Here is a 12415-nt window from a genome sequence, read left to right as displayed (position 1 = left end):
CTGTGCGGCTTTAAACGTGTCTGAGGCACCAGGAGTCGAGTCCTTTGGGTTGCTTTACGGTTTGGGTGAAGCGACACTGCATACTTCGTCGTTCCTACTACCAAATTCCCCTTTTCATCGCTCGTTGTTACGAGAAAAAGGAAAGAGAAATGAAAAAGCAAAGAAAGAAAACTGAACTCTTCCACCGTGAAAAATGATAACCGTCATTTTGTCGACCTGCGGCGGTGTTGGGTCCTCGGTATAGTGTAGATATCACTTACGGTTTTACCCTTGATATTATACCGTTATAACTCACACTTTCATCTTACCAACCTTTTTGCTTTATAGACCTACGCTGGTGCCGTAGTCGAGACTTCTTATATCATACAACACTTCTAAATTTTATACGTAGACACTGCAAGGTGAATTATGAAGTTTGTGTAAATATTACGCAATTCAGTATCCACTGTACTTGTGTCAGCGTCTGCGGTGTATGCCGTGTCTGTACACTTGGCGGCATAGATTCTAATACCAATTTCGGTAGTTGAACTATCAATGATAATGTTTTTGATTGAGTAATCTATTTTTAAACAAGCAAAGTGTATTCAGATTTTCGTAATTAAACTTCTCTAAAGTCGTTATACATTTTCAAAAAAATGATTTTAGTTTCAATATCTCGTTAGATTAACGTTACTAACTTCAATCTGGTGATGACAATACATAGTCTGTCCATTGCAACTTTCTCTTGAATTATATGCAGATCTTGATTTGTCTGAATCTTTTTTTTTTTTAATTTCTTTCAGCTCAAAATTGCAGAATCAAACTATCCGAGTGTACAGCATAGATCTTGGTATCGTTTAGCGTTGATCACCAGCTAAGGTCGCGGCAAACAGAAGCTACGAAAGCCAAGACCTCGGTTTCTCGCAATCAAACTCTCGTCTCTCCAAGTATATGATGATTCTAAAATTTATTGTTCCTTCTATACATGCAGTATACGACTTGCAGAGTGTAATTGAGAGATTTTGAGAGACGTCGTGACGGTTGCAGTTATTAAAAAAGCGTTTATTGTATTTTACAGACATCGGCTGTTATTGCAGACTCTGTATTTTTTTTCATTCATCTATTTATTGTGGGTGAAACATCTCCGGCCTTCTTAATTCAAAAATGCATATCATTTTAAGTGACGCAAACTGCTGCTCGGCTTCAGCAGAACGCAGTTTAGATTCTCACTGGGGAAAAAAGAAAAAAGACAAAAATATAGAATATTATTCTAACCGCTTTAATTTAGTGTTATTTTATAGCGGTGGTAGTAGTAGTAGTAGTAGTAGGCAGTCCATAAAAATTGTATATTTGAACTAGTTTCTTGTTCGTCTTCTTCGCTGTTTTCTTTCTCTTTTACTCGCCTGCTTTTTTTCCCTCTTCTCTACTATCTTGCTGCTTCTCATAAAACTCAACCTCTCGCTGTACTTCGTGCAGTGATGTAAAAAAAAGGGTCTAGACTATGATTTGTGTGTTTCGGCTGTTGTAATAGTTTCAATATATACATGTATGCGGAATATTAATTGTAAGCGGAGGGAAGAATCTTCGAAAAATCCGTTTGGTCGACAAAAGTTAATATTGCAATTGATATGATATTGATATATTAATGTTGTTGTAATTATTCAACGACATTCAATAGCCTTGCGACGAAAGTCGCAGAGAGTGGTAACCATTATTCTCATTTCATAAGTTTTGCATATCTATATATAGTCTGTATGCCAAATATCCCGATGATGAAATACGCGAAATCACAGTATCTAAGTATTAATCGGTGACGATGTGATCATCTCGACTGAAGATTTCTTTATTTCTTTGATCTTTTTTTCGCTTCGCGAGAAAAAGTTTCTCCATCGATTATGATGGCTGAAAGAACTGGCGAAACTTTCGCCAAAATTTACAAATATTATGGAGATACTCTACAAACGAACATTCAAACGTTATATATATATATATATATATATATTTAATCCCAAAAAGAAGAAGATAAAAGAAATTATCACATTTTTTACTACGAAAATTTGTTTATTGATATACACTGCTCACTATAATCAGATGTTTCTGAATAAATATATCATGTTATATGTATAATTTTTTTTTCTTCCATTATACAAAAGCGAGGGTTTTCATTGTGTGAAATTATTATTTACAATAATAATAATAACAATAACAATAATAATAATAATAAATTCACCCGTCGTCCGGGATTATTAACACCTTTTTTCCCCATTTTTCCATACCTCACGTCTCCTAACTCTCATCCTCTCCACCGCATAGCGTTATATACTGCGTATGTATATACGCATAGCATTAAGAACGTAACTTAAGCAATTGACACGGTGTGTTGACTCCTCGGGATTCCTCTCATCTCCTTTCCTTTCTTTCCCATATCTCATGTACCATATTCTCTGTATCCATTCTCATCACCTTTTCGCACCTTCCTTCTTGTAAGACACCAACAACCAACCACCATGCGACGTCGGTCGCTTCTTCTCCTCCTCCTCTCGACTTTCCGTCTCTGCGCAGTGGTTTACCCACGTATTATAACCTGGTATATGTAGGTAGAGGATATAAGGTAGCTGTCCACCCACGAAACACACGTGAGATAACTAACCCAACCCAACCCCACCACACACACCGCGTGCCACGCACATCCTCGTGGGACCAATTTTTGTTTATTTGTTTTAATAATCTTTTTTCATCACTTAGCCATAGTTTTCGGCGTCACAAATATTATACACCACATACCACGTTTCCCTACTATAATACATACATATATATATATATATATTATACATACACATATATTTATTTTACTTGAGAATCGCGTGTATTCTTCATTTAGTGTGCAGTCTGTGTGCCATGTTCGATCGAAAAGATCGCGTGGAGTGCGGTGAAACGATGCGTGGGAAGATTCAACTTGTGTATGTGCGCGTGTCTCGACTTCTTCGACTCTTCTTCTTCCCCCTTTTTTTTTTATAGGTATTGTGTATATAACGTCGTGGACTTCTCTACTACCACCACCGCCACCATCACAACCACCCTTTCACATCTTTTTGCCTCCTTCTATTTTATAGTGGTGATGCGGTGGTACTTGGAACAACAAACCGCTGTTTCACACTGCTTGCACTCCCGAAGTAACGAGGAGTATAGTAGTGTAAGCTCCCATTTCTGAGCGTTCAAGTCGTTGTTGGAAAAAGCGCGTTCCTTGTTGTTCCAAGATCAGAGGTGCGTGAAATTGAGGAAATAGGAAATTTAGAAACGTTGGGAATAGACGCCTGATTCGCCCCTCCTTCTACCCCCTTGTGTTTCAGATATAGGTAAATACGCGTTTATATGCTCTAAACTTCTTCTATTCCCTTTTTCATTTTATCGTATATATATATTCTTCTCTATCAAGATGCTGTACAAAGCAAACCTCTTGTCCAGGGCTACACGCGCGGTGCTTAGCTACGTAAACATTGTAACGGATATAGAGATAATCTTAGACAAGTTGTATAACCTCGTTCTTCTTTTCTTAATGCATACCTTGTACCCACTTTGGTTCTGCATCTTTGCTGCATGCTGTTGCTACTGCTCCTGACGCTGTGCGTTGAAAAACTATTGTCAGAGCAAAGAAGTATGTCTAACAATGAATAATTGAAAATTGCACGAGGTTGCAGCACCTTGATGAAAACCATGTTTAGTCTCTTCAATTCTTCCGCGTTTTCGCATATTCAAACGGTTTGCCGGATGACGAATCGCATGTTCTCTTAACGTTTCTGACCAGATTGAGTCCAAGGTATTATTTTTTTTTCTCCTCTAATTTTCTGTCTCACAAGATCGATGCTTCTTTACCGAATACTTGGCGATCCTGAGAATAGAAATCCGATCAAAGGTACAGGACTTGTTGTAAATACTGCATATCTTATACAAGAGAAAACTGACCATTGATAATTAATTTGTCCGTTTTTATATAGGTGTGATTGTCATCAATTGCTGTATGATGATCAACGGACTTGACAAGTTAACAAGTAGCTAATATATCTCACGTAGTTGTGGTTGAAAAGAGAGGTCAATTTGATGCACAAAAAATGTGTTCCAACATGGATGAACTTGGGTTTGTCTTGTTTCTGCGTAATACGCGTCAATCATTTGATTAAAGGTTGAAAGGTTTCGGTCCTACCGATGGCTACCGTGTAGGACGCCTATAAGAGGCGCAGCCTGCAGACTAAAACTCCAGTTGAAAGTGAAAAAACCCTCTTTCGACTAGCCATAGTGCAGTATATGTGTATGAGTACAACGCGCACATTGAACATCACGCAACTGACAACACTTGATAATGTTAAAGTCCTTGATTTCGATTTCAAAATCTCCCTTATAATGGCCTAGCTACCATACCATATGCATGGTCTCCCCATCTCATTATCTCTAAACACCATTTTACGCGTTGGAGAGGGGAAGGGGAGGGGAAGGGGGAGGGGGTGCATGGAAAATTACGGGTGGATTATTTTTTCGAGACTAACTTGCGACACAATCCAGCTTACGGTCAAGTATACGATTTAAATTTAGACGCTTCCTACGCCAGTGAAAACCTGTTCCTCGAGAAGAGCATACACTCGGTGTTGCTGTTCCTTCTGCTGTGGCTGCTGCTGATGCTGCAGCTACGTTTCTCGACGCTAAGGTATACCTTGACGGTGGGGACGAGGAGGAGGAGGAGGAGGAGGATCCTCCTCGTCGTGTAGCTTCTGCCACCGGCATCCCATCCCATTCCATCCCATCCCGTCTCATCCCATTCCTTCCCATTCCTTCGCGTGGCGTTGCATGGCGTTTCAGGGGGGTGGTGGGAGAAGGACGGCGTTGTTCCCGTCCCGTAGTGGTCACCGTAGTCTCGTGGCTTCGTCCTGTTCTTTGCTAGTTCTCCTCGTACGTTGTGGTGTTTTTTTTCACAAAAATTTAACCACCGCGTCTCAGTTTTCAACTTACAGAACTACCAAGTGTACGATGTGGTGATCTCGTTCCTATGAACGGTTGTCAACGTCCGTGCAACCTGCGACAAGGATCCGGTTGGGGGTGGTAGGATGATGTTTCTCGTTTCGCGGTCTCTGGAGACAATCTGCATTTCTGGTTTTTTTTTAAACTTGTGTCTCGCGTCATCTTGTCTACAAATCACGAATCTGTGCAGTGCACACTAACGACAAGTGTTTTTCGAGCTGTTTTCCAAATCGCGGTGTCCAATCTGTGAAACGTGGCGTGAATTTTAAAATTCTTTGCGCGTGATCGGGGTGCACGGTGCCAATCTTCACGAAATCGTGTATAGGCGAGAAATTAGGAAATAACGACTTAGAACTTACAGCTGATGAAGTTGATTGGATTAAGTTTGATTGGAACGTGATGTTCTCTCGATTTAGACAAAGATCAGAAAAGTGCACGAAATAAAAATACAAAAACTCGATATTTATACTCTTTATACACAGAGACCATACGTTGATGTATACTATTTGTTTTAACTGCTAAAAGCATATCGTTTAACCAATTGTAACGTGTTTACATTGTCAGACCATTCTCTGTTGAAGGGTTCATTCACGGGACAAAATTAGCTGCGACGTCTTTAAATCGAATTAGTTCTAGCTTTATAGACATAAATGCTTTACGTATTCAAAGAAATTTAAGAAATTTCTTTCTGCCCAAAATTTCATAGTATGTATTTCCAATCAGAAGCGTTTTTTCTCATTTATCTTCTCATGATACGTATAACGTTGGAGAAATGATATTTTTTTTTTTTGATCATCTTCAATTAGATTGAATTTACTTTCACCATCTACACCTCGTTCAGCAATTTTCTTCGATTATATGAAGTGTTCGGGTGAAATGGTCGTTTTCTTTTTCAATTACCAACAATCCATAATCTGCATAATCTTTTCCTTGGAATGTTTCAGTGGGCGGCATGAACCGACCTTCGAAAGCAGTGGCCCAAGTTAAAAAGGTTGCTCCACCAGCCGTCCCGGACGTCTTCCGACACTCCGGTTCGTCTTTTGGTTCCGCGGGATATGCGAGCAGCGAAGATGGCGGCTTCTTGTCGGGGAGCGGGGGCGGCGGGGACGACGGATCCTACGGAATGCCGGCCGGAAAGAGTCCCGGGCCGATTTTCACCCATCCTGGATTCGCCTTCCCCCCCGTCGTCGGGAAGTACGCCCATGCCGAGGATCAGGGTGCGTGGAATTTGGCGAATATAGATAGGCCTTGACAAATGCACGTTGTCACATTGTTTTTGGAATTTTTTTTCTCTTTTTCAATCTCTCCTTATTTCACAGGTATCGACATGACTCAAAGTCCGGGCAGAGACAGTCCCGGCAGTTCTGGGTCAGGCTCTGGTTCGAGACACTCCACCGCTTCCCTCGATTCCGGAAGAGCTTCCGGTTATCACCTGGGTCCCAGAGGACCAGGGGCCCTGGCCTCCTCGCCGCGGTGCTCGATCAGTTCGCTGGGAAGTCATCCGGATCGGCCAGCAGATCTCGACGTGGTCCACGCCTGGCTTACCGAACTCCAGTTCGAGGAGTACTTTACTTTATTCGCTTCGGCGGGATATGATCTTGCTACCATAACCCGAATGACCCCGGAGGATCTCACAGCTATAGGTAAATTAGAAGGGTCTTTGATGTTCGAATAGGCATTCTAATAAAATTTCCACCATTCAAATTACTTTGTGAGGGTTCAGGGTAACGGACGTCGTTCATGTATAGTTCTGATTGTAACGCAATAGTCTATGTAGGTACCATTTCCTGTCCGTATTCGGGTCAGAACATAGGGTCGCTGTAATTTGATAACGTACGTGTTGTGTTTCCATTTAATTTTGTACTTTCGGAGTTTTCACCGTCGATTTAATTCTGATTCTTGCTATCTTTTCGATGATTAAATAGCAAACTTGTTTTCTCACGTTTTGTAGTTAATTTTTGCCATAGGTAGAGTTCAACTCTTCTCATTTCAAAAAAAAAAAAGAAGAAATTTTTCTATGAAATATTCAGTCTTTTGCAATGTTTTATCATCTACTTCTGAAATACGATAGAGACATGCAATTGAGTATTCTTCTCTTTGACCTCCCTTTCACGAATTCATTAATGACTACTTGGTATGTCCCTGGAATATCAATAGAACAATTAAGAGATCAAACGCTTTTTATAATAATGATGATAAAAAACATTCCTTATCTACAAAGCTGAAATTTTCCATCTCCTTGATACCTCACAATTGATTTTATATAAGAGAATACAGTTTCTTCAATAAAATGTGATAGTATATTATAATATATAAGGAGTATGAATATTTTGTTTCAACATTAATTACTGCAATAGGAAAAAGAAACAAAATGAAGAATTAAAATGATATTTTTACCCTGCAGGTATTAAGAAACCGAATCACCGAAAGCGACTTAAAGCAGAAATCGATAATTTAAACGTCGGTGATGGTTTGCCGGAGCATGTACCTGGCTCGCTTGAAGAATGGTTGAGACTTTTAAGACTAGAAGAATATTTGGGTGCACTACAGCAGCAAGGCATGCGCTCAGTTGAAGATGTAACGACTCTGACTTGGGAAGACCTCGAGGACATCGGTATTGTCAGGCTCGGTCACCAAAAGCGACTTCTCCTCGCTATTAAGCGGGTAAAAGACATACGTGCTGGTAAACGCATACAGCCTCTTGATCTTGCTCGTCTTCCACCGCACCCTGGTCACACACAGGTACAATAATAAAGTTACTAATAATAAAACTAAATAACTAAAAAAAAGTTATTAACAAAGACTATTGTTGAGATAAAAACATTATGTACAGTTCTTCCATTGTTTGCATTATTATATGATCTTCATTTGCAGGATGTTGTTATCCAACGTGGTGGACCAGATTTGCCGTCCCCTGATGAAGACTGCTCGTCGCCGGTACTCAGGTCGTTTCAGAGAGGAAACGAGGTGAATTCGACTTCGACGTGGCGAAGCATGTATGCTGCTATGCCTCAGAGTTTAGACTACACAGTAGCAAGGACCGGGCCTCGGGGCAAATCCCTTGAGAGCCTCGAAGATGCTCCTCTTAGTTATCCACCTTCGCCTACCCACGTTCAACCGACTCAAACTGAGTGGCGACCTCGCAGCTATGAAGATGGTGATTTGACACCCACTAATGAAGCAGCGATAGAAGCTGGTGGCGGCACTCTTCCCAGACCAAGACACTGTCTGGTACGTCCGCGACCCATCGCTAAGGTAGGTTAACAGTTTCATATAAATGGTCAGGCAGATTTATTCATGGGTTTTGAACCATTCGCTCATGTCTGGCATATCTGAAGGTGAAGCAATTCTTAGATCGATTCACAAAATGTGTTTCATATCATTCTTTCTCGCAACAAGTTAGCATAAGTTGCTTTTCCAAAGAAAATATCCTATTTCTAGTCGCCGTTAATCAGAATATTTGTTATAAGAAAATATTTCGTCAACACTTCTCAATTTAGAAAGCAAAAAGTAGAATCTGTTTGTAGTTTTACCAGTTGAATCTCGTCACAATGCAGTTTTTGAAAGTTTCACCTGGTTTCGTTCCACCTTGACGATCCACATCGTCTTCAATAATGTGTATAATTAAAGAGTATCAATGATACTTATTGCGAAATTTTTAATCATAGGTCACCGCCACTCCTGGACAGTTTAAATCGTTGCCACGTGATTTTGATAACAAATACCAACTTACTTACGGGCTTGAGAGCAGCCCCCATTTACCGAAACGTCGACCACCGTCGCCACCGCGACGCCAGAGTTCCCGTGAAATTGGGACAGCAGTTGGCGGAGGAGCGGGAGATGTTGTGATAGATTGTAGCGGTCCTGTTCCAACAGCTTCCTGCGATGAAATGATTCCACCACCGCCGGCTCCAGCACCTGCCCAATCCGCCCAGTCACAACAACTCCGATCACACTCCTCCATGTCACGATCCTGGGGCAGCGTAGGTGTTAGTGTCAATGAAGAACACGAGTTGATTGCGTCTCTCGCCCTGCAACACCGCAACGGATCTGACGCTAGTTTTAAGGTGGGTTTTTAAACTTTTCATCAATTGTGCAGGTTTTTTTTTTATAGTAACTGGGGACCTGCATTTGTTTCGAGGATCCTTCAGATATTCTGTTTTTATGACTTGTCGGATTTTTGCCTTGTCAGATTTTAGTATGAGTGGAAAACAACAGAACACCATTGTTTCACCCATTGTAATATCATAGAGATTAATAGTTCTAACATTATTCCAATAAATGAATTAAATAATGGTGAAATTATAGAAAAAGTATGTAGCCAGAAATATCTCTACAATAATTGAATTTATTCTAATTTTTATATTAAATCGCTCGTCGTCTATTTGAACAGTTTTTCGGAAACTTCATAATTGATCACTATATCTGATTGAAAACTCTGTGGTCCTTGGATAGTTCTATAGTTTTACAGCATAACGTAGATCGATATTACATAGGCCAACCGAAGGATGTTTCATATACAGAGATTTAATTGCAAACATGGTATTCATACCTGAATTAGCAGTAAATATTGGCTCGTGCCAATCCTATCAAAATTTTTCTATAATTTACAGTCAAGTTCGAGCACTGAATCAGACTCCTTACCGTTTGCGAACGAAAATGCAGGGACAATAAAACAGAGAGCAGCGAGAGCACAGGATTACACAAGTCCTCCGATGGGTGGCATGATGGGACATCATCATTCTGGTACGGGAACTGGTCAAGAGACTGGGGATGTCTTGAACGACATCGGGAACATGCTTGCCAATCTTACAGACGAGCTAGACGCCATGCTTGAAGAGGAGAAACGTCAGGGCCTCAATCCCTAATTACTGCCTTTGCCCGCTACTGCTATTCGCTCGTAGCGCAATTATTGTTGCCATAGCGATGAAGATAATTGAATGAATTTATTTAATACGAGACATTCCCTCTGACAACCAAGACCTGTGCGCACGTGAATTAAGGATAAGGAGGAGACGTGGCTTATCTAACTATTGAAACTACCGTATTATATCAATTAAAAATGGCACAAATTCAAGATCAGTCAATAAGGCAGTTCTCGATGTTTAGGTATCTAGTTTTATTGAAACCCGTTTGTAAGGTATATCGCTCCTATAGATAGCATATGGTAATGAGAGTACTTGACTTATTTCGTTGATCAAATCGTTAATTCCAGTTCATAAAATGCAAAACCATTTCAGCTTCGTATTTCAATTTTAGTTGAACGAATTTGAAGTATGACCCGCATTTCAATATAAACACGTGCTAGTTAATCTATTTATACAAAAAAGGAATCCTCGAAATGATTTCGAATATTTAGTTTACCACAGTTATACTAATTTGAGATATGTAATCGTTAAAATTACTTCTATCAGTTACTCAACACGACGTTCTGTTGATATTTGAATAATTTTACTAGTATTCTAGTTATGTCTGTCTAATCTCAATGAAATGCTGATTGAATGTTTCTATAGAAATGTTGTAAATCGAGTTGCTACTATAATGAAGAACAGTATGAGTTGATAAACTAGGTACATTTACATGAATTGAAAACGCACTAACATTATTTATTGCTTACAGTAATATTATATATAGATAGTTACGTAATAATGTATAACGGTTATTATTGTATATGGCAATAACAATGTTAATATAATATTACTGTAATACTATGATTTAAAAAATTAACAAACAGAAGAATAAAGAAACCAACGTGCCGCAACTCCTTTTCTCTTTTATACGTGCTACGAAACTGTAAAGAAACGCGCACAGTGGTCTCTACAATTACGCTGTGCTGTGCCCACACACTACTTAAGAATTATTTACTTAACTCTTAAGATTATTCAAGTACAGAAAAAACGGACCTGATCAACTCAGGCCATGGACTTGTCTTGTTAACTACTATAGGTGTATAGTTACATATAGATGTTATTGGCAAGCAGTGATTTTGAGTTTTGTACTGACTCACTATGACTATGGCCATGTTTGCTTTTATTCCTCTTTTCTATGAACGTTGTTTCTTTTCCAGCATTTTATTTTCTTTTATTTTTACTGTCGATAACTTTGGATATGGATTTACATGTTAGTATTCAAATGATAATCCAAAAAGGCTATTTTAGCTAACGGCGGCTATATTTTGATGTTTATTGAACACCAAATCAACGATGAATTTTACTGTTTACATATACATATACAATTACAGATTTATTTACACTATATAAGAAGTATCTCTATCGATGAATGTCAGAAGTTTTATTATAAGTTCCTAGCCATTTATACATAAATATGTATGTAGGTAATATAAAAAATTGTTATGTATACATTATTGTACGAAGAAATCTTTCCCCTTATTGGAATATTTACCTACTTCTCGTGCCGCTATTTCTTGCATTGATTTAATAACACGTATAGCACGTATGAATACGTATATTACTATTAATTAGTCGATATTTTAGTAAGTGATGGTGATTACATCGAATTAATGGTGTGGATATACCTATTTGCCGCGTGGAACTTTTAAATAATTCAGTGACAGGTTGCGTAGAGTACTTACCGATCACTACTTGCCTGTGACATATACATATTATATATATAAATATATATTATACTAGTTATAGTTTTTGTACAAAGGTATGCGCCGATCTGTCTCGCTTGGCGAGCTGTGCGTCCGCCTAAGCTGTATTGTACACCCCTCCCCCCCTTCCATGTTGGTTTAATATGCATTAAATATAACATTATAATGAAGACGATTGTTATTTGAATGAGACCTGTTCTTGCGACTTACGCATACTTACTACATACCTTATTTGAGCACCTCATTTGACATTGAGTGACAATGAAAATTTTCGACGAGGTTGAAATCTGCGGAGAATATATTTGCAATTCATCACTATGGATTGGTCGTACTGATATTTTTAACCAGAATACAAGCGTTATATTTATGCGTTGTAGACGGCTACTTTCATGTTCGAATGGAAAAGATTTGAGAGCTTTCAGTGTCTTGATGATAAACACGTATATTTGGCGTTACTTCTTAGATGAATGTTCAAGAACAATAGTAAACAAAAAAGGAAGTTCTGGTTTTCGTTAACTTGTCGATTCCATGATGTCTTACTCATGGGTTTCCCATGGTAACGATACTCGAAAGGAAGGTATCAGTTGCTGGTTTTTCCTGCGTGATTTCTCTGCTGTTAATCGTAAGAAGTTTTTCTCGTGTTTTCTGAGTTCCCAGGGGTCCAATTACTCTAGAGATGGTCATACAAATCGATTCCGAGAATGAAGATTTTCGGCTCGGAAATTCAGCAAAAAAGTAAGGCTAACCCCTTTGGATTTTTGGCGGAAATTTCGACGACTTTGAAAAGTGCTGCAATTAATTCTGTGAGGCACT

At 39.1% G+C, this 12415-nt stretch overlaps 1 protein-coding gene across 5 annotated transcripts in view; it reads left to right on the top strand.

The window, feature by feature from the left end:
• LOC124404077 (caskin-1) overlaps positions 1-11772 on the top strand; it is a 49874-nt gene extending 38102 nt beyond the window's left edge. For all 5 annotated transcript variants that reach the window (XM_046877917.1, XM_046877916.1, XM_046877915.1 and 2 more), the window contains 6 exons: positions 5934-6206; positions 6309-6632; positions 7394-7731; positions 7864-8244; positions 8658-9056; positions 9603-11772. In XM_046877917.1, the coding sequence (XP_046733873.1) occupies positions 5942-6206; positions 6309-6632; positions 7394-7731; positions 7864-8244; positions 8658-9056; positions 9603-9857 (1962 nt within the window). In that variant the 5' untranslated portion in view covers positions 5934-5941 and the 3' untranslated portion in view covers positions 9858-11772. The remainder of the gene's footprint in view (positions 1-5933; positions 6207-6308; positions 6633-7393; positions 7732-7863; positions 8245-8657; positions 9057-9602) is intronic.
• Positions 11773-12415: the final 643 nt, after the last annotated feature.

This window comes from Diprion similis, chromosome 3 (genome assembly GCF_021155765.1).
Source record: "Diprion similis isolate iyDipSimi1 chromosome 3, iyDipSimi1.1, whole genome shotgun sequence".
Classification (NCBI taxonomy): Eukaryota; Metazoa; Arthropoda; class Insecta; order Hymenoptera; family Diprionidae; genus Diprion; species Diprion similis.
The sequence above is the reverse complement of the archived record's forward strand: the minus strand, read 5'-3'. Positions and strand labels throughout refer to the sequence as shown.